This window comes from Apostichopus japonicus, chromosome 19 (assembly GCF_037975245.1).
Source record: "Apostichopus japonicus isolate 1M-3 chromosome 19, ASM3797524v1, whole genome shotgun sequence".
NCBI classification, from domain to species: domain Eukaryota; kingdom Metazoa; phylum Echinodermata; class Holothuroidea; order Aspidochirotida; family Stichopodidae; genus Apostichopus; species Apostichopus japonicus.
The window spans coordinates 3,422,834-3,446,285 of NC_092579.1; the positions used below are offsets into that span (position 1 = coordinate 3,422,834).

At 38.0% G+C, this 23,452-nt stretch overlaps 1 protein-coding gene across 1 annotated transcript; it reads left to right on the top strand.

Moving 5' to 3' along the window:
* Positions 1–49: 49 nt before the first annotated feature.
* LOC139959923 (probable ATP-dependent RNA helicase DHX40) lies at positions 50–23,361 on the top strand. Its single transcript, XM_071957858.1, has 17 exons — positions 50–337; positions 1,906–2,052; positions 4,013–4,131; positions 5,169–5,408; positions 5,659–5,857; positions 6,688–6,787; positions 7,357–7,443; positions 8,109–8,180; positions 8,962–9,072; positions 9,803–9,883; positions 11,141–11,298; positions 11,970–12,084; positions 17,970–18,078; positions 19,604–19,777; positions 20,731–20,817; positions 21,128–21,290; positions 21,846–23,361. Exons 1-17 carry the CDS (start codon positions 187–189, stop codon positions 21,947–21,949), a joined length of 2,217 nt encoding a protein of 738 aa, XP_071813959.1. The 5' UTR covers positions 50–186; the 3' UTR covers positions 21,950–23,361.
* Positions 23,362–23,452: the final 91 nt, after the last annotated feature.

The window sequence follows — 23,452 nt, forward strand, 5'->3', positions numbered from 1 at the left end:
AAGAATGGAAGCTAAAATCGAAATGCCCATGATATGTTCTTTTTCTTCTTTTAAGACGATATTTAGGGCTGAAACCTTCAATTATAATAATTTTGGCAGTCTTGCACAAACAAAGTGCAACTAGGCCTAAGCAGTCATCCATGTTGCAAGATATAATAGCTTCGTGCATACTTCATAGTAAACAAGATGGCTGCGCACACAGGCAGCTCTGAACTTCCGATCAGGAAATTTAAGAAAGAGATTCTGCGAGTTGTAGAGAAAACCCAGTCACTGGTCATTGTTGGCCAGACTGGAAGTGGGAAAACAACTCAGTTACCAAAATATCTCCATCGATCGGGTAAATAAAGAATAACAGGCGCTAAATCAGCTTCGACATAGCCTTTATTTTTTATTTTCTACATTTGTACCTGCATAATACGATCGGTACTACTGGCTAGACCTAGTTTTGCGATATATACCAACAAACGAATGTAAGCCTTATGTAGTTCCCTTAAACCCAGGGGCTAATGACTGCCTTCCAGGCCAAAGTTATAAATTAGATCAAATTGTTGATGTTAACCTATTCGTCAAAGGATGTGCCATAGGCCCTGCTGGTCTATACATCCCTAAACTACTATATCTTAGGTATTTCTGTAGGCCTAGGTTACAACATCAGTATAACTTAGCATCACCTATGGCTATGGTCCCATTATGCATTTCTGTTATGCATGGAATTTTACTAAAATACCTTTACATATTTTGGCATCCAGTGTCAATCAACTTGTCCACTAGAGTTGGCTGCATTTTTGTCAGTCAGTTAATCTTTGCTGCAGCCTCCATGTCACTTTATGATAGTTATCATCAAAAAGGGTTTATCAAAACAAAATCCTCTTTTTGTCCATAAACATGGTATACTAGTCTTTCAAGATTATTACATTACTTAAAGTCATTGAAGACTCGCCCCAAACTGCGTGCGGCCATCTGAATAAGTTAACTTTCTGTTGCTTGCAAGTGGCGTTTTGTTCGTGTCGCTACAAAATGCAGACAGTGACAGTAACGAAACGTGATACCTTGTTATCTTTAGCTGGACCTGAGATGTCCATCGCTGTATCGTTTGTATACTGTGCTGTGGGTATTGACCGCAGCTGTATATATGTACTCGCTGTACACTAGTGTGTAATTACCAACGGTAGCAATCTGTGTGTGTATTTTCTGGGATCGATGGTGGTGTTTAAAACTTCTGTTACACCTCATTTGAAGCTAGGTCAAAGTACCGGCATTGGACGTTTCTTTTTGCTCAAGTCTTCACACCCTTTAATGATTTGTGTTGTCCTCAATGAATCAGTCTGGATTGCTATACACTAACCAACTTTTTTTCAATAAACTTCTATATTATAAAAACATAAATAGCCTAATAATCAATAACTGACACACTCAGTAATTCATTTCAGTTTAAATCTTTTCTCTAATCTACATTAAATCAAACTAAAACAACTAGTTGAAGAACAGACATTCTTAATTGCATAATATACACCACAACCACAAATGTCCATAGGCTTTAATTGGAAGTGACAGCTACTATAATAACGATAACGAGCAAAACAATGTGATCATTCCTTTCTAATTCTTAATGTTCCTTTCCAGTTTGTATGGTTATTACTTCAGACATAGGCCTACGATATAATCATGACCCAGTGTAAATGGTAGTTTGTACCATAGGAAAGAGGTGCTTGCCCTGATGGTGAAAACTGCTGTTTAAATGTGGTTGGAACTAACGGTCACTGCAGTATTCATTAGTGAAAACATTTTGCACATTGACATGACATATTGAATTTCCCAGTCTAAGGTTTCCAAATAGGACATTTGATGCAACAGTTATTGCATACACTCTCCATTTTAAAATTGTCTTCCTTTTTGTTTCATTAGGGTACAGCAAGAATGGGCTTATTGGTGTTACTCAACCTCGTAGAGTTGCAGCTATGTCTGTGGCAAGAAGAGTGGCAGAAGAGATGGAATGTGATTTGGGTCGTAAAGTTGGATATCAGGTGCGATTTGATGACTGCACATCAAAAGGTAAATTTATAGCTCAATAGGAAACCAATAATTGATATTACTGCTCATTTAACCTTTCCCTTTTTTCAAGTTTACCTGCAGAACACAAATTTGAAGAGTTTCTTTACTAGTATCTTGTTGTTCTTGAATGAGAAGCAAACGAAAAACTACCATCATCATTGCCCTAGTATTTAATAGTGTTGCTTGTGATAAACACCAGCTAGCTCAATAAATACAGTAGCTGTTCAGTAAAAAAGAAATTGCTACATTGCTTTTAAAGTACTTAAGACCAATTTGCGCCATATTCAGTACATTTGTTGTGTGTATGTATATGTCATAGTTTCATCGTGCAGCTGGACTGTAGGACTAGGATGTAGGGCTGGACTGTACGGCTGGACTGTAGGACTAGGATGTAGGGCTGGACTACGGCTGGACTGTAGGACTAGGATGTAGGGCTGGACTGTACGGCTGGACTGTAAGACTAGGATGTAGGGCTGGACTACGGCTGGACTGTAGGACTAGGATGTATGGCTGGACTGTATGGCTGGACGGTAGGATTAGGATGTAGGGCTGGACTGTATGGCTGGACTGTGGGACTAGGATGTAAGGCTGGACTGTACGGCTGGACTGTAAGACTAGGATGTAGGGCTGGACTACGGCTGGACTGTAGGACTAGGATGTATGGCTGGACTGTAGGACTAGGATGTATGGCTGGACTGTAGGACTAGGATGTAGGGCTGGACTGTACAGCTGGACTGTAGGACTAGGATGTAGGGCTGGACTACGGCTGGACTGTAGGACTAGGATGTAGGACTGGACTGTACGGCTGGACTGTAAGACTAGGATGTAGGGCTGGACTACGGCTGGACTGTAGGACTAGGATGTATGGCTGGACTGTATGGCTGGACGGTAGGATTAGGATGTAGGGCTGGACTGTATGGCTGGACTGTGGGACTAGGATGTAAGGCTGGACTGTACGGCTGGACTGTAAGACTAGGGTGTAGGGCTGGACTACGGCTGGACTGTAGGACTAGGATGTATGGCTGGACTGTAGGACTAGGATGTATGGCTGGACTGTAGGACTAGGATGTAGGGCTGGACTGTACAGCTGGACTGTAGGACTAGGATGTATCGCTGGACTGTACGGCTGGACTGTAGGGCTAGGATGTATGGCTGGACTGTAGGACTAGGATGTAGGGCTGGACTGTATGGCTGGACTGTAGGACTTGGATGTAGGGCTGGACTGTACAGCTGGACTATAGGACTAGGATGTATGGCTGGACTGTATGGCTGGACTGTAGGACTAGGATGTAGGGCTGGACTACAGCTAGACTGTAGGACTAGGATGTATGGCTGGACTGTAGGACTATGTAGGGCTGGACTGTAGGACTTGGATGTAGGGCTGGACTGTAGGACTTGGATGTAGGGCTAGGATGTATGGCTGGACTGTAGGACTTGGATGTAGGGCTAGGATGTATGGCTTGACTGTAGGACTAGGATGTAGGGCTGGACTGTATGGCTGGACTGTAGGACTAGGATGTATGGCTGGACTGTATGACTAGCATGTAGGGCTTGACTATAGCGATGGGATGTAGGGCTGGACTGTATGACTAGGATGAAGGACTGGACTGAAGATTGAAAAAAGTCTCAATATAACATCATGAATTCACTTGAAGTTTGATTTTTATTGTTGTTTTGATAATATAATTACTTGTTACATTTGAAAAATAAGTTTTTGCAAACGACTTTTCCAAAATATTAAAATTGTTAAAACAACCTACTAATGGCATTATTTTCTGTGGCAATACTATTTATCATGGAACCCCCTGACAAGCGATATTAGAAACTGTGAGGTAGAATGCATTACAGATTCACTCAAGAATAGAGCATAGTATAATCTGGTGCTGAGATAACTTCTAAGGTTACTCTTACATATTATGCTTGATCTCATTTTACAATTCCTTTTCTTTCTCTGGAAAAGAAACAAGAATCAAGTACATGACAGATGGCTGTCTCCTCAGGGAATTTTTAGACGACAGGGAACTCAGTCAGTACAGTATCATTATCTTAGATGAGGCACATGAGAGAAGCTTGGATACAGTAAGCATTCTCTTCAATTCTTTGCTGTTCTATTCTATTCTATCCCAGTCTTCTCTATTCTGTTCTATCCTATTCTGTTATATTCTGTTCTATTCTATTCTGTTTTATTCTGATATATTCTGTTCTATTCTGTTACATTCTGTTCTGTTCTATTCTATTCTGTTCTATTCTATTCTGTTTTATTCTGATATATTCTGTTCTATTCTGTTACATTCTGTTCTATTCTGTTCTATTTTATTCTATTCTGTTCTATTCTATCCTAATCTATGCTGTTCTATTCTATCCTGTTCTATTCTATCCTGTTCTGTCCTGTTCTGTTCTGTCCTGTTCTGTTCGATTCTATTTATTAGAATTTTAATAAAAGTTTATTAGTTACAGAGACCCAGACTGGTGTCTAATTGTGTTAATGAGGTTAATTAACTTCTTAGCCCATTCTAATTGTAAACTTTGATGTACCAGTTGAAGTTGTGAGTATCGGTAAGTAGGTTTCTATATTTCCCTTTAACAAGACATTGACATAAATGTTAATAGCATGTAACATTGGTTGATCTTTGTGCTCATAGTTTTCTGTGTCCATTGTTCAAGTTGTATTCAAGCTACATGTTTTCCAATTTATTAGTGAAAGTACTGACAAACTTTAAGAAACATAACCCAGACACATTTTATCTGCTTTCTAATATCTGTGCATGTATGTTCTTCCTCATTCTGTATCCTCAGGACATATTGTTTGGATTAGTGAAGCAACTTTTTCTCAGTGGCCATAAAACCAAATTTATTAGTGAAAGTACTGACAAACTTTAAGAAACATAACCCAGACATATTTTATCTGCTTTCTAATATCTGTGCATGTATGTTCTTCCTCATTCTGTATCCTCAGGACATATTGTTTGGATTAGTGAAGCAACTTTTTCTCAGTGGCCATAAAACCAAATTTATTAGTGAAAGTACTGACAAACTTTAAGAAACATAACCCAGACATATTTTATCTGCTTTCTAATATCTGTGCATGTATGTTCTTCCTCATTCTGTATCCTCAGGACATATTGTTTGGATTAGTGAAGCAACTTTTTCTCAGTGGCCATAAAACCAAACGGAAAGAACCTCTAAAAGTAATTGTCATGTCTGCAACACTAGATGCCGGAAAATTCTCTGCATTTCTCGGAGATTGTCCAGTGTTTGAGATCCCAGGCCGGCTTCATCCTGTCAAAGACATCTTTTGTGACATGGTGCTTGTAAAAGATATGAGTCGAAACTCTACCATTAACTATGTGTCAAAGGTCAGTGAACCAGTAATGTGTTATGTTTATGTTCACTTCTTTGATTGGTTTCCAAATGAATGTTATCCTTAAACAAAATATAAACATATAAAACATAACAGTAAAAAAACTTTAAAAAAAAGTTAAAAGTTAAAACATGAACAGTATAGTATAGTACAGTAGAAATAAATGGAAACGTTTTTTAGACAAAATGGCCTAAATTTAATTATTTATTGATTAAGTCCTCATAATTTACCGTGTGTTTTTTTAGGTTGTAGATGTTGTCATGGAGATACATTTGGAGCAAGTGCAAGGCGACATATTGGTGTTCTTGACTGGTCAAGCAGAAATAGAACAGTGCTGTGATATGCTCTACAAGAAATCAGAACAGCTGGACTATCGCCATGATGTCACAGACAGGGCAGTGGAAGCCTTGATGATTTTACCTGTTTATGGATCTATGCCATCAGGTATAGTTTGAGAAAGTGTGGAAGAATGTAATTTGCCTATACCATCTTGAATCCATTGGAAGAAGTATATTAAATTGATTTGGTGACTAAATTGCCATTGCCCAGTATAGCTTTAAAAAAAAACATTTTGCTAAATATTTTATCATTCTATCAAAATGAAACTTGGGATGCATATATTACAACAAATACAGTTTCCAGTGGCAACAATATTCTTTTCATCATTTAATTTTCTCTTGGAAATGTGTACTTTCATATTCCGCCAATTCTGCTTCTGACTGGTCCTAAATCCAGTGCCGCCACTAAAAGAGAGCACAGTTCCACAATGTGTTTTCATCAGGCAGAGGAATAGTCTTTAGATGCCTTGACATTTCATTCCTCAAATTCATAATTATACCTGTTTAGTCAATATCTGTTTCCGTGATATCTACTCTTACTGGATAAAGTGAATCAATTTTTTTTAACTTAGGTTTTAAATTTATAAATGAAATGCAAATTGACCACCTTGCTATACAATCACAAGTTGTGTAGCATTTTGTACAAAGATCCTACGATTTGAGCTTTGTTTGTTTTAGCAAACAAGCAACACAATTGTGGCAAATATATTATCTATCACTATTTCTTAATAAGTACTGACTCTCTTTGACAGTGAAACATTATGTCAACCATTACAACATTTTCTGTCAAACATAGGACTTTTTTAAAAAAGAATATAACCATTTTATTTAAAACAAAAATCAAACATTCTTTCATAAGAGAAGAGGTTATGACAAGTCAACAGTTTCACAGGATACAAAGAATCTCAAATGTTGTTTTTGCTGTTTTGATTACAGAATTGCAAAGAAGAATCTTTGATCCTACTGAACGAGGGGTTCGGAAGTGTGTCGTGGCTACAAACATAGCAGGAACATCACTTACAATTGATGGCATCAAGTAATCATTTCCTCATTTTATATATTTTATTCATTTTAATACCATCCACATTTCTGTCAATGGCATAGTTACAAAAACAATAAGATATAATTATTGAAAAAGTTTTTTTTGCACTATTTGCATTTTTAAGCCTAATTTAATATTAAAATAGTTTCCAAACCTGAGACATAACCAAAGGTTGCTTTAAGACTAACGTTGCTAAAGGATATAGCTAAACTACAGGATAAAACAGAACAATTTTTCAATCAGGCAAGGTAGAACTCCCCTAACCCCCCCCCCCCACCTCCCAAAACCACTTTCACTTATTCTCCACTATCATTTAACCAAACAGGAAAGTATTTGGATTTTTGCAATATATAAAAAAATCCAACATGAGCTACACTGGGTAACTTGGATAAACCACCTGAAGTGTAAGTAATGAGCCATTCGGCTTCTCCTCAATGCATATGTGGCTGCTCCACAACGTTAAATAACTGCCTTCCAGGCCAATCATTATTCTCATTATGATGATATATTATTATTATCATTCATTTGTAGTTTTTGTTTGTTTAAATGTATTTCTCTTTCAGGTATGTTGTTGACAGTGGATTTGTGAAACAGATGTCGTACAATCCAAGAACTGGGCTAGACTCATTACAGGTTGTGCCAATTTCAAGGTAAGAAAGGGATTGGAGATTTAAAAAGGTCATACTACTTGTTGATGAGTGAGTATCAAATGGATTGAAATTAATCCTACTGAATCGATGTGTCCTACTGTCTACTGCAAAAGTGCAAAAGTGCAGAGTGCAGTATGCAGAGTGCAGCAAAGTGCAAAAGTGCAGTATCCTACTGTCTAGTGCAAAAGATTAATCCTGATTTATGAGTTAGTGATGTGGGTTTTGTTTCTCTTTTCATTATTTTACTTTTCACTTTCTTGTTCTGGAGCTCGTAATTCTCAGAATTGTTTAAATTTATGAAATTTATCTAATCGTCTTCTTGTTGGTTGTTTCTTACTTTTGTTTTTATCAGAAATTGCTCATTAAAATAAAGTGTTGTTTTCCTGTTAATGTGTCTAAAGGTGAACAATATTTATATATGTTCATCTTTGACATAGAAACATATATATTGCATATATCAATATATATTGTATATATCTATATATATTGTATATATCTATATATATAGTTTTGTCATTCCTTGCATCATATCTACGGTACATAGTCATATACTCTTGTATACTGTTATATATGTATGTTGCAATAGTTGAAACAAAGTTGAATTGAATTGAATTAACATGAGACGAAACCATGTTAACCGGCAATCAATGTTTCTTTAAATACAGGTCAGAAGCAGTTCAAAGGTCAGGTCGAGCTGGAAGGACTTCACCAGGGAAATCCTACAGAATATACAGCAGGTCAGTCACCATGGAAACATTCTGTCACCCATGCACTCTGCATTGTCAGTTATAACACTTGCTTAACAGAGCTTATTTTTTACTCTAACTGGAATGTTTTGACCATAAACTGTTAAGGCAGTTTTCCTTCTAATGTGTACATTACTTGCTGTATGAGCAGATTCAATGTATTCTCGCCAATCATTAGTTTGTAGAGTAGGGTGGCCAGATGTCTGGCATTAAGCAGGAGAGTCAGGTGATTCAAGCGCACTGCATTGCATTCTGCATGAACTCTTGCCCAGAAAACAAAAGTAAGAACTTTTGACATCATGTCACTCTAGTTTGAAGGTAGTCCTGTAACAGACTTGATGACAAGCAGTGTCAACCAGATTGTAATGGTTGTTGGAAAGTTACTCTGCTTTAATGAAGTTGCTTAAAACATAAATCTCAATGATATTAGTTTTCCATAAAAGGCAAAACATTATTAGACAGCACTCAGTTTGAAGTTATTCTGTTATTACTCCCCCCCCCCCCCTTCCCTTTCACTCTTCCTGTATCCATATTTATTTTTATTGCCTGAACATAGATAGCGTGATGTAACTGTAGGTCTGTTAAGACAACTTCACAGACAAACAGACATGAAGCTATTCAAACAGCTAACACTTAGTCCTTTTTGAACAGCATTAAATCAATACTCATTTCAACAGGAACAGTGAACATATAGAATTTTTTCTCAACATCTGCTAAACTAACGCCAAAGAACTGAATATATCTTTCTTTAATTGACCTTTGACCCTTTCAGAGATTTCTTTGAAGAATGTATGACCGAAGATATGATTCCCGAGATACAGAGGACTAGCCTGTCTAGTGTTGTACTGAACCTTAAATGTATGGGCATTCACAACATATTGGAGTAAGTAACTCGTTTAAGTCCAATTTTTGGTACAAAGCATTTTCACAAATTCGCTCTCTTTGGAGGTTAACTTATTTCTTTGAAGTTAACTCTCAGTTAACCTAATAATGTACAGTATCTATTCCCTTTCCCAAGGGCCCATGATATTCACTTGACATGTCATCTTTCTAGACATTCAGTTACAGTCTAGATGTAAGGGGACGGGGGATGAGAGTGGATGAAGTTGTGTGGCTTTTGTGCCCAGACTCTACCTTAGATAACTTTTCTTAAAAAAGTAAACTTGTTTGGACAGTGTGAACCTTGCCTTTAATGTGATCATTGTAATTTATAATGTAATGTTAAGATATGTAATGTATGTTATGTAATGTAATCAATTCCAGTTCAGTTCAGTGGAAGTCAATTCAAGTTATATGTTTCTAATTAGAAATTAGACTTGGATATTTCTACAGTGCATTGGTTAATAATATTTATTACAAATGGAAGGTTTTCTTTGATTTTGTTTTAAAAGTGCCTAGGTTGATTTTTATCTTGCAATCCACTTTCAGATTGTAGCAGATGTTATAGAAATTATATTCTTGTGCTCATTTTTTTGGCTCCCTTTTCTTTCATAGCTTAATGTCCCATTCTTTTTGCAAAAGGCAAAAAAATTGCAAAAACTGTTTAAGTTTAAACCAAATTGAAATTATGCTGTTGATTTATCTGACCATTTTATGATTTTTATCTTCATCAGATTTCCCTACGTGGATCCACCAGAGGAGAGAATGCTCCTGGAAGCCTTACGTCAACTTTACTACTTTGGTGCTATTGATCGGTAAGAGAACTTACCCGCTCCCCAATCCACTTTACTGCTAAAAAGTCAAAGGAATACATATGAAGTTAATTTCGCCTCTGAGCTGTGACGACAAGAATATAATCTAAAACATCACAGTGATGTTGGAATTCAGTTCATAACAGTTTATTGTTAGGTGTGGATAGCTTAAATTGTCACATTTTGTGTAACAAAAATGAACTTGAAGCAAAAATCCGGTGTGATGGCATTTGCAAATTGAGGCAGTCATTTTTCGGGCCTAGAAGCAGCCATATGTGTATCCGGGAGAACCCAAAATGGCTTATTACTTACAATTCACGTTGGGTGGCTCGCTGTATGGTTTATAGTTTCAGCTCATTTTGGATATTTAACAATTTTGATGACCGTATCAGATAGTCAAACTGTGGGTTTCTCCTGGATGAAGAAATCCACCTCAGCTTAGTGATTAAAGCCGTTGCCTTCCAATCATAAGGTCCCGAGTTTGAGTCACTCCAAGATTAATGTATGTCGTCCAGTTACAGAGTTGTTGACAATTGACAATTCATAATCATGGATGTTAAATATGAATCTAAGAGACTGACTTTGGTCAGCTTGCGGCTTTGATAAGCCAATGATGGCTTCTTCGCGAGTTCCTGCTTGCAGGAGGATCTAAAATACATACATACATACTTTGGCTGGCCAATGATAGACCCCACCAACTCTCAGATGCTAGATTTCATTGCTTCTAATGCCACCATCTTTTCCACTTGACCATGGGACTGGTTTAAGAATTCTTTAAAATAGCATCGATTTAAGATTCCTTCAAAATTTGCAAATGATGTCTACTTCAGTATTCGGAGGCAGTGGGAAAACATGAAGGAACGGAATGATCTGCTATCTGATACATTACTCATATGTCAATCTGCAGTGATTTGAAGGGATCTACAATAGCTACACATGTAATATGTAACCTGTACCATTAGCAGAGCTGAGATGAACTGTTGGCATATCATTGTCTAATATGGAAAACCAAATAGACTTGACTTACATTTTCTGGTCACAATCTGCTATATGGATCTGGTGAAACTGTCAGGTGTGTACGTTGATTTCTCCAACGAGGGCTTTGGCCTTACCTCTGCTCCAGATAAATCCTTAAGCATTCCATTCCTCTCACATTCCCCTGCTGCCCTCCCCCTCCCAACCCCTCCCACTCACACACACACCCTCCTCTAACTGTTCAATAGTCCCTCAGAAAGAGTTGTTTATTGTATGGTCTTTCAGGAAAGGTTACATTCAACCCCTCGGTCACCTAATGGTGGAATACCCTCTTCCACCTGGTCTATCCAGGGCCGTCATCTACTCCGGTGCGCTGGGATGTCACCATCTACTCTTGCCGGTGGCAGCCATGCTTTCCTCGGAGAACGTCTTCATCAGACCAGGTCAGCGAGGGTCTCTAGTCATTTATATTCTTCTATGGTTACACGATGCCTCCTCTTGATTCAAAAATGAAACTGTTTAATCTCTTACTTAAAATACGATCATTTTATGGTATAATCTTAAGGTCCTTGCAAGTGGCAAGAGAGCCACCTCATTTAACTGCTCCATCCAGGTGACACTCCCTCCCTCCTTCTCTATCTCCTCTTCTTGTATCATCCAAAATAACAGCAACACCCATCCTCCCCCATTTCCCCAGTCCTACCCCCTCCCCCCTACCTTCCCTATATACTAGTCATGAAGACCTTCTAGTGTCCATTTTAAGAAAAGTTAAGGAGTGCATCTTCTGACTTCGACCTGGGAAATTTTCTTGCAGTACTAAACATCTAAAGCCTTGTCTCTGTTAATAAAACAATGGATGTAGTTGTATAGAACTAAAGTAAGGTAGTGTCTAGTACAAAAGTGTTGCCAGGCTAGGTTAAAAGTTACTGTTTTCTTTTCTACAAGAAATAAAGATAGAGAAGAAGGAATAACCAAATTTGGTAAAGCAACAGATTCTGTTGTGACATTTATTGGAAAATTGGATGCCAAAACACAGCCACCTGTCTTTGACATTTATTGGACAACACAATCATGATAAATAATTTGAAGAAAGTTTTCATTTTCCTCTTTCAAGGAGAGGAGAAGAAACAAACAGAGGCAAACAAAGCTCATAAGAAACTCTCCAGTATGGGAGGAGGTAATAATGATTTTGGAACTCTCCTGGCAGTGTTTGAGTCTTGCTCCAAAAGGTAAGGTTTACATAGGGATATTTGAAACTTCTAGTCCTGTAAGCCATTGGCCAATGGGAGAACTTAGATTTGTTATAAACATTTATATCAAACCTGTGCATCAATAATTAATAACTACATCCAATAATTATTGGCAGAGATGAACGCAGAGACAACAAAAACGACTAGTTGACTGAAACTTTGTCGCATTAAAAGAAGTATAAAACGATTCCAGAAGAGATTAAATAGTCAAACACGTAACTGTAGTTTGCTTCAAAAACAATAAAAGTGTTTATTTAATCACTGCTTCTTATTGGAAGGTTTTCAGCATTGGAACATGTAGATGGAAAACAAACATGACGAAATATCAATATGATATTTCGCAATCGTACAGTAGCACGTAAACAAACTATCTCCTTATAGGTTAGAGGACTTGCTTACTGTACACTTATACATATATATACGAGTTAAACAGATAAACAAAGTAAGTACATAAAAGAAAACAATAATAACAGTCCAGGCAAAAGTGGACTTTACCAACACTCCTTCTCACTTGCAGTTGGACTTAAAACATTTCTTTTAACCCAGACATTTGTCTTAGTTTTTCAAACCGTTGTTTACTCAGTCCTTTCGTTAGCAAGTCAGCCACCATGTCCTCGGTTGGACAATACATGAGTTCAATAGTACCACGCTCGACGGTCTCTCTGATAAAGTGGTACTTTATCTCGATGTGTTTTGTCCTTCCATGAAACTGTGGGTTCTTGGCCATGCAGATTGCAGACTGGTTATCTTCGAGGATCCTCAGTGGTTTGTTTGGCTTATTTTGCAAGTCGGTGTTAAGTCGTTGCAACCACACTGCTTCCTGGGCTGCGCTGGCCAATGCAATATACTCTGCTTCTGCAGTCGAGAGGGCTACACATGTTTGCTTCTTGCTCTTCCAGCTCACAGCAGCTCCACTTACTTGAAACAAGTAACCTGAGGTTGACTTCCTGTCATTAACATCACCTGCCCAATCAGCATCTGAATAGCCAATACATTCATTTGATCCATCTTTGGTATACAGCAAACCGTAGTTGATTGTACCTCTGAGGTAACGTAGAATACGTTTCACAGCTGTCAAGTGCTGTTTGGTGGGTTCAGATGTGAACTTTGCCACATTGCACACAGCAAAAGTTATATCAGGTCTTGTCATCGTTGAGAGATAGAGCAAGCTACCAACAATAGACTGATATAGTCCTTGGTCCACAAGGTCAGATTCCTCCGTTGCTTTAACTAGCTTCAAACTGACTTCAACTGGTGTTGAAACTGGTTTGGAATTTTCCATTCCATACTTCTGCAGGACTTTCTCAGTATACACTGGTTGTCCGATCCAGATTTCTCCGTTGGTGTGGTTCTGCTTAATATTCACCCCGAGGAAATAACTGAGTTCTCCCATGTCTTTGACCGCAAACTTTTCAGCAAGAGCCACTTTGACTTGTGTAACATGTTCATTACTCTTGCCAGCTAGAAGAATGTCATCAACATAAACGGCAATGATGAACACCTCTCCTTCTGTAGACATGTACAAGCAAGGATCACTTGGTGTTTGCACAAACCCCATTTCAATTAGGTGGTTATGCAAAGTTTCGTTCCAGCATCTTGGTGATTGTTTTAGTCCATAAATGCTTCTTTTGAGTTTGCATACAAGGTGCTCTTTGCCTTCGACAACGAAACCTTCTGGTTGTTTCATATAGACTTCCTCGTTGAGGTTACCATTAAGAAATGCCGTTGCTACATCCATCTGATGAACTTTCAAGTTATTTTGAACACTTAGTGCCAAAACATTTCGTACAGACTCAAAACGTATGACTGGACAAAACGTCTCATCATAATCAACACCAAACTTCTGAGAAAAACCTTGGGCTACCAGTCGAGCTTTATACCGTTCGACTGACCCATCAGCACAGGACTTAACCTTAAACACCCATTTGCTGCCAACTGCTTTTCTACCTTCTGGCAGCTCAGTTAAGACCCAAACATTATTATCATGGAGAGACTGAACTTCTTTCTCCATGGCATCCACCCATTTTGATTTATCAGATCTACCTAGAGCTTCACTTACAGTAAATGGCTCTTTTGGATTACTTCCAACAAAGTTTACCCATTCACCAAAATGATCAGGAGGTCTCCGATCTCTTTCTGATCGCCTAAGTTGTGCCTCTGGAGCTCCATCATCGGCAACTAACTTGTCATTACTCATACTATCAATCAGTATGTGACGATCCTCATGCGAGTCAGTGGACTCCTTCTCAACTCCATGCATCTGCTCATTAAACTGAACATCTCGACTAAAGAACACTTTGGAACGTTTCTGATCGTAAAGTCGATACCCCTTTGTTTCAGTACCATATCCCAAGAAGATGCATTTTCTTGCTTTGGAGTCAAGTTTTTGGCGTTCATCCTTTGGGACATGAGCATATGCAACACACCCAAATGATCGGAAATGGGAAACATTTGGCTTCTCCCCAGTCCAAGCCTCAAAGGGTGTCATTCCCTTGACAACCTTTGTTGGACTTCTATTACGTAGGTACACTGCTGTAGATACAGCTTCCGCCCAATAGCGCTGTGGAAGTTTTGCATCACACAACATTGATCGCACAGTTTCAACAAGAGTGCGATTCATTCTCTCTGCTACCCCATTTTGTTCTGGAGTTTTTGCCACAGTTAGGTGATGCTTAACTCCTTCTTTCTTTAGATAATCTTCGAACTCAGTTGATACAAATTCACCACCATTATCAGTGCGTAAGGTTTTCAAGGTGTACCCTGAGGATTTTTCAACAAGGGCTTTCCACTCAAGAAACTTACTGAACACTTCACTCTTGTATTTGAGGACACACACCCAAACATAATGTGTAAAATCATCAATGAATGTTAACAGATATTCAGCCCCACTAAGTGATTGCGCATTCATTTTTCCACACACATCACTATGGACTAACTCAAGAGGTTGCTTAGACTTTCTGTTGCTACTGGTTGGAAACTGACTACGATGATGTTTACCTTGAACACAGGGTTCACAGAAATCAACCCCCTTAGACACTCCATAGTTAAAACCATCAACCATACTTTCTTTGGCCAGCCTTTTTAGATTTTGTACACCAAGATGACCAAAGCGCCTATGCCAAAGATTTTCTGTTGACCCTTGATTGACACCTTCAGCAGCATTAACCTTTGCATGATTGTCTGGGCATATGTCCTGAAATTCTCGACTGACACCTTTAGCAGCATTAACTTTTGCATGAGCAGTTTGACAACTCAGATAGTATAGGTTCCCTACCTTATGTGCCTCAGCAATTAGTTTCAGGTCCTCATCAAGAATTTCACAACCTGCCTCACTAAATCTGGTCATTTTGCCAGCTTTTGATACCTTAGCTACGCTTAGCAAGTTGTATGACAGTTTAGGAACATACAAAACATTATGCAATTTGCATATCTGTGTCTTGCCATTTGACAGGTTCATCTTAAGCATAACTGTTCCATGACCAAGGGCTTTAAGAGAGTGATTGTCACCCAATGAAACTGTCACTAGCTGCTCTAAACCACTAAGTGCAGTGAACAGTTTCTCATCATTACACATGTGACAAGTTGCTCCGGAGTCCACAATCCAGCTATCATGTGAACCCATGACACTAGCTGAGAGTGCATGGCGGGCTACAAGACCCACACTCTCATTATTGGAGCTACTACTCTCACTATCGGAGCTACTACTCTCTCTTTTCTTAGACTTAACATTATTAACCTTATGTTTAGCACCTCTAGGTCTGGATTTACCACTCTTTTTACTCGTTTGAGTTTTACCCTTATCATTACTATTACAGTAACGCTGAATGTGCCCATATTTGCCGCAGTTATAGCACTTCGGACCTTTATAGTTCAGCCTTGATTGCTGGTTAGCGAACATTGCTTCCATCTCGGCCTTTGGGCTTGACAGGTCACGATTTTGCATCTTACGCTCCTCGTGAAGTAATCTCTCTGTTACAGTTTCCATCTTGGGGACTTCAGGATTGGCCTCGAAAGCGGTCACCAACATGTTAAATGATTCTGGTAAACTAGCAAGGATATGGACAACTCTGTCCTCTTCAGACATTGGGTCACCAATTATCGAGAGTGACTCAAAAATATCAGTCATCGCCTTGATATGTTCATTAACTGAACCACCAGACTTCAGTCGCAGAGAATAGAGCTTTCGTCGGAGTTCCAATTTGTTGGCCCATGACTTTTTTTGGAACTGTTCCGCCAGTTTCCCCCAGACAGCAATTGGATCCACTGGGTCCCCAATCAAATACAACAATGATGGCTCGATGGACAGAACTATAATTGCCAATGCTCGATCCACCCTAGCTGTAAAGCTAGCAAGTTTAACAGCATCACTCGCAGGGGGAGCTTTTTCATCACCATTAACAATATTCCAAAGTCCATCCTTCATTAAGGTCATTCTACACTGCACCTTCCAAGTCGCATAATTCGACCCATTCAACGCAACTACAATCGAAGATTTCACGTCTGACGACATCTTCACTCACAAAGGGAGTACAGCAGTTCAGCGAAACCACTTAAATAGCACACAGCAATGGTTAACCGTCACACTAGTTTGATACGCTACGTACTCACGTTAACACGCAGTCTGGGCCCATAACCTATTGGCAGAGATGAACGCAGAGACAACAAAAACGACTAGTTGACTGAAACTTTGTCGCATTAAAAGAAGTATAAAACGATTCCAGAAGAGATTAAATAGTCAAACACGTAACTGTAGTTTGCTTCAAAAACAATAAAAGTGTTTATTTAATCACTGCTTCTTATTGGAAGGTTTTCAGCATTGGAACATGTAGATGGAAAACAAACATGACGAAATATCAATATGATATTTCGCAATCGTACAGTAGCACGTAAACAAACTATCTCCTTATAGGTTAGAGGACTTGCTTACTGTACACTTATACATATATATACGAGTTAAACAGATAAACAAAGTAAGTACATAAAAGAAAACAATAATAACAGTCCAGGCAAAAGTGGACTTTACCAACAATAATTTGTATTCTAAGTAGCAACATTATTATTGTTGTTATCTTTGTAGCATCATACTATGATATTATGTATATAAAAGTATGGTTAATAAAGACTGATACATCTGTCCTTTGTTACAACCCATTTCAGCAAATGGGGTCCTTTTAACAAAGTGCGATGTCATATTGGGTCCAATGTGCCTGATCTGTACTGTTTACAGATCTCTGAATTGAAAGTAACGTGATCACCTAAAAGCACCTTCTACTATGCTAACACACCTGGTGAACTTGCATACAGATGTACTGGCTGTTAGAATTGTTTAACGTTCCACTTGTTCAACATTCTACTTGTTCAGTTTGGCTGAGCCTAGTACTTTAGAAAACACAACTTTAGGTGCTTAAAACAAATACCTGACTTGAAACTTTAAGTCAAAACATCTCTTCTTCAATAATTATGTGCGAAATTGTGTACACCACTAGTGACCAACTCACTCCAATGTTATGATCTGCTGTCAGAGACTGCAGCTTGTCAAGTTTTGTGGAACAGCACCCTCTGTTAACATCGGACATGGTTGGAACTTGAAAGCCCTAGGGATTGATAGCTGTGTTACCCCGGAAGGAAATGCACATGCCATTTATGTCATTTATGTCCATATCAGTTTCATATATTCAGTAATGATTAATTCTTGTATCAATTATATAACTGATTTGTTGTCAGTGTTTGCTGATGGTGGAAATGACAAGAGCCTTCAGCTTCTGCAGCATTGCTGCTCTATACTTAAGATTTGGTGTTATGTTATATTTCTTAAGCAGCATATCCACTCGTCACTTATACATGTTACTTTTGTATCTCGTTAGTGACTCACCGTCGTCTTGGTGTCGGGATAACTACATCCACTGGAGAGCTGTCACAATGGCCAGAAACATTCACGATCAGCTGAAATCTATCCTTACTAAACAAATGCAGGTAACAATCGGTACTTCCTTCTACAAGTCACAGTATGTACTTACTATGCTTCTTGATAGAGGTGTTGTACCACAATTAACTTCTCCATTGACTTACACAGTAAATTCACCCCTATCCAAAGTTGTCAGAGTGTAGACAGAAGATCAGTTAGTATGGATAGAATCTGCTAGTATGGTCAGTTTGGGTGAATAAATCTGCTTGTATGGTCAGTTAGTATGGATAGAATCTGCTAGTATGGTCAGTTAGTGTGCACTAAATCTTCTAATATGGTCAGTTAGTATGGATATAATCTGCTAGTATGTTCAGTTAGTATGGATAGAATCTGCTAGTATGGTCAGTTTGTATGGATATAATCTGCTAGTATGTTCAGTTAGTATGGATAGAATTTGCTAGTATGGTCAGTTAGTATGGATAGAATCTGCTAGTTTGTTCAGTTAGTATGGATAGAATCTGCTAGTATGGTCAGTTAGTATGGATAGAATCTGCTAGTATGGTCAGTTAGTATGGGTAGAATCTGCTAGTATGGTCAGTTAGTATGGATAGAACCTGCTAGTATGGTCAGTTAGTGTGGACTAAATCTGTTAGTATGGCCAGTTAGTATGGATAGAATCTGCTAGTATCAAGTATTAGTTTAAAGTTTTCTACCAGTTCACTGTTTTATCTTTGGTAGCATTTAATGATGCTCCTCACTTACAGATCTCTACTCAAGGTGTATGTGAACTTTCTTATCTACTTAAACTGCAACAAAAATATTGCTAAAATTGTTGTATTGTATCCCTCTGGACCTACTTCCTAGCATCATTTTGTAAAGAGACCACCTTTGAGTCTCATTGATGTTATTCGCTGATTTCTCCCAAAGATTTCTGATTCCTTGCTGGAGGCAGAAATAACCAATGTGACTAGTGATGGCATGTGTCGGTGTGGGTTTGTCTGCGTGTGTGTGGGATTGTGTAATTCCGTGTGTGCAAGTGTGTATATGATGCCTAAGGTTGTAAACATGATTTACATAAAATGTACATCTTGGATGAACCTCGTACTGAGGTAACTATCTCATACAACAGGCTCAGAAGCCTACCATTACTTTTTGGGTTTTCTTGTTTTGGGGGTTTTTGTTATTGAGATCCAAGGATTTAAATGTTCATAAACCTTGCTTAACATGATTATGCAAAAGTAGACCTTGGATGAGCCCCATATTATATAAGTTAGGGAATCACTTTGAGTAAACAGCAGTTATATTTGAAATTTCTTATGAATTGTATAATGTGGAATAGGAATCACTATTGGAGCCTATTAGCTTGCTGGTTAGGTCTACTGTCATGTTCATGCAGATTGGGTGTTTCTATGTTCTTTAAGGACTGCCACACAGTATACTGCAGTGATTGTTCTATCCATAATAAATATTTTATTGATCAGTATTCCACTATCCGTTAATCATCGATGGTGCAGTTATATATTAGCAAATACATCGACCAAATACACCATCATTTACGTAACTTTTGTCTTTTCCTTCTTTTTTATTGGCCAGAGATCTGATTTCCCAAAGGAAGACATTGATAGTGATCTCAAGCCTGGAGAACTGATGGGTAGAGCTCTCTGCTCTGGACTGTTTAGTAACGTTGCTAGGAAGGCTCCATCTGGTCGAGGATTCAGAACCATGGAGGGCCATGGCACTCATGTATTCATGCACCCTTCATCTGTGGTGAGATTACATCGTGTGGTGGTAAAAAGCTACTTGTTGGTCATACGTGTGAAATATACTCTAGTTTATCATCAGTTTGATCATTCATACATTCATTTATTTTTTTATTTGGGCAATGGCAGTTTTTGACCTCATACCTCTTAATGGTTTTGCACACAACTGTCATCTGTACAACTTTATGGAATTGTAAAGAGGCCTAAATTACCATACCTACTGTATATGTAAATGTATGTTTGTATGTACCTATGTATGTATGTTTGTTTAAGAATCTGTGTAGGTAATTGTGTGTAAAAGACACTATGCAAAGACTCAGCACTTTACATCACAGTAAGGTTTAACTGTAAGGATAAATCCTATAGAAAGTGCACTTCCAGGGACAAAAGAACACACTTCCTAGGCATAGATCCTTCACAAACAAGAACATTTCCTATGGATATTTCATGGCAAATTGTGGATAATTTTTAGGTGGACTTGTATATATCTACCACTTGAAATTGAACCTTACATGTCTGAAAACTAATTCCATCATTAGTATTGATTGTATAGTATCTTTAAATATTTTATATATTTAATACTGACAGACCATATTTGGTATGATACCAGCAGAATAATCTGCTAAACATTTCAAGGCGAAAGTTGCTTTTAAGTTTCCAAAAAGTTTTCTGACACTCTGAATTTTTTGCAGACATAAAGGTTTAAATCAGAACATTGAGATATCTCAGAATGGTAATTTACATAAAGTGAGGGTGGTAATAAAATGCTTTCTATGGTTGAGACATGTGACCAGTTTTAACTTTTTAGCATATTTGAGGGGTATTTCTGGCAACATTTCCTTTTTCAGCCCTTGTACCATTATACACCAATACTCTGTTATGAAGGTGATATTTCCCAGCTCTGTAAAGGATGATCCCAGATTATGTTTTTATGATCCTGATTATGTCCTACTTCCACAGTTGTTTGGTCAAGCAGATAATCTGGACTGGGTCATCTACCATGAGGTAATCTGGACCTCCAAAGTCTTCATGAGAACAGCTTGTTCTGTGAGTATTATTTATCATAGCGCGGTGTCAATCTCCTTTGAACAATGCTAGTAGCTGAGTTGAAAAGCACAAAATATTTGTGAAATAGAGTTGTAAATAGTCTAACATCTTTTTTTTTTACTGAATGTATTTTAACAAACACAGCAAAACTCAAAATAAAATAACATTATTGTTGTAATTGCAGTCAAAACAATGACTGTGTTTTGTGCTCGTCTATAAGAAAGGGTTCTTAAATACCAACATGTTTGTTGCTAATTCACTATGTCTTCACAGCTTGAAAATGATTTCTCTCTGCTCATTTCTCCTGCAGATTGATTATGATTGGGTGAAAGATCTGTTGCCACGGTTGCATGAACTGGATGCATACGGACTGAGCGGCTGCCTCAAACCAGACGACCAGAGCAAGGAAGCGGCTGCCATGGAGGATAGTAAAGATACTGAGACCTCTGCAAATCGTCTTCAGCTAAAACAAGGTCTTGAATCTTTCTATCACGTCATGTTACCCTTAAAATGCAGTGTTGTAATGAATGTTGACCCAAGTCACTAAGTTTTAAAGTGTAGTGACTCACACAAGTTTGTCAGTTTCTCCACAGTAGAGATAATACAGTGACTGGAGTCCATGACTAAATTACATATTATGACATATTAATGAAGGAATCCATATCTTTTCACTTGAACCCAGTGATTAAGCTTTGTAAAAGTCTTACTGAAGAAACTTAAACAAGTTGTTTTTTTGCTGGCAAGAAGACTTTGGGTAATCATAACGTACCAATGGGTATTCATAAGGTAGCAATGGGTATTCATAAGGTACCAATGGGTTTTCATAAGGTACCAATGGGTATTCGTAAGATGCAATGAGTATTCATAAGGTAGTAATGGGTATTCATAAGATACAATGGGTATTCATAAGGTAGCAATGGGTATTCATAAGATACAATGGGTACTCATGACGTAGCAATGGGTATTCATAAGGAACCAATGGGTATTCATAAGATCAGAACATTAATCCATTATTTTTCCACCACCAGATTCATCAAAAGAACCCAAATCACAGAAGAGGAATAACGATGCCTCTATATCAGATGCGAAACAGAGATATTTAGAAAGAAAGAAAGCAAAATTAACAATATGAACAAAACACATATCCTGAAGTGAGATGAGCTTTCCAGATTTAGTGATGTGAAACCATGTGAACCATGCAGGAAGAGACGCAGGATAAAATGCAGGCGATTTCCTCGATGTCACTACAAACAGTGTTCTTCAATTTCATGTGTTCACAACTCACACAAAAGAATTGTGCTCTCGCAGCCTTTTCATTTGGAAACTGTGATGTTACAAGGATGCAGTCCTTAGAAGAATGGCTTCCTAGTGGTGTCACAGAAAATGTTAGAATTGACTGTGAAAGGTAGAAAACACTCACTGGAAAGATAATGAAGATATGGTGTCACTTGAAAGCTAGAAATTTGATATTAAAAGCTAGCATTCATAGTAATGTCAATCAAAAGCATTAGTGATTACACGAAGGCAGTGTATCAAGCATTCACTGTGACGTCTTTGTAGAGAAGTACATGCAGTCCATCATTATGTGTTAGACTGTGATGTCACAAATGTAGTATTGTGTAGCATGTTTTGTGATGATATCACCAGACGTGTCAGACATATAGTCATAAATATAGTATGCATGTTAACATTATATGCGTGACGATAAATATGATATCAACCATTGTAATGTCACTAAAAGATGGTGGTGTGCACTAAGGTATCAACTGTCTCTGTGATTTATCTCCACACAGAGGAATTGTATGCAGTTGAGGATAACATATTGGAATGTGATGTCACAACCTGCAGTCATAATGTGTAAGACTTGTTGTTTTGTCACTAGAAGGAATGTTCATATTTATTCAAAAATATATCTTTCACCTCTATATATATATAAAGGAATTGGGCAGAGATGCAAACTTTACATATGTACCCATTGTGAAAGAGATATGTATGGAGTCGCAACATGGGGCACAAGTTTTGGAGGAGCAGAGATGCACAATACCCCCTAGCCCTGGCTGTTTCAATGCTCATGTTAATTAATAAGGGTATATAGTGGCTACAAACATTGCTAGATGTGATAAAATGGTCACACAGTTTCAAAAACGTACAGCACAGTTTTAAGCATGGTTTGACCTTTTTGGAATTTATAATCTTGTGACAATCATAAGTGAGATAATCTGAAGACTGTACCATCAAGAAATGTATTTATTTTTCCATTGTATGTTTTTTTGGTCAAAAATAAATTATTGCACATAGTATCCTTTTGTTGAGACATTCATTTACTGTAACATGTCATAAAAAGTGCACAGCATTTATTTGTCAGTAAGCTTTAGGTGTTTTCTGTTTTGTGGTTCCTCCTCCATATTTCCCCTGTAAATGTGTGCCCCCACCCCCCTCTCCGTCCTCAAGTTTCAATCTACCTTTACCTCCTCTGTGTGGAGTAATTTTCTCAGAAGCTGTTATTATTTGTCGTTTCATCATTTGATTCGAGAGAGGTGGAAATAAATGATTTTGGAAAACAGTGATGAACATAGTCCTTATAATTCATGTTGTTGTATGCTCTACATCCAAAGAAGAATTTACTGTTATATCC

What these genes read in the sequence shown, in the direction of transcription:
- LOC139959923 (XM_071957858.1), top strand. Translation starts at nt 187, where the DNA reads ATGGCTGCGCACACAGGCAGCTCTGAACTTCCGATCAGGAAATTTAAG. An exon ending in TCCTTACTAAACAAATGCAG is followed by an intron (nt 18,079 to 19,603) that starts GTAACAATCGGT and finishes TTTATTGGCCAG; the next exon opens with AGATCTGATTTCCCAAAGGA. An exon ending in TCATGCACCCTTCATCTGTG is followed by an intron (nt 19,778 to 20,730) that starts GTGAGATTACAT and finishes CTACTTCCACAG; the next exon opens with TTGTTTGGTCAAGCAGATAA.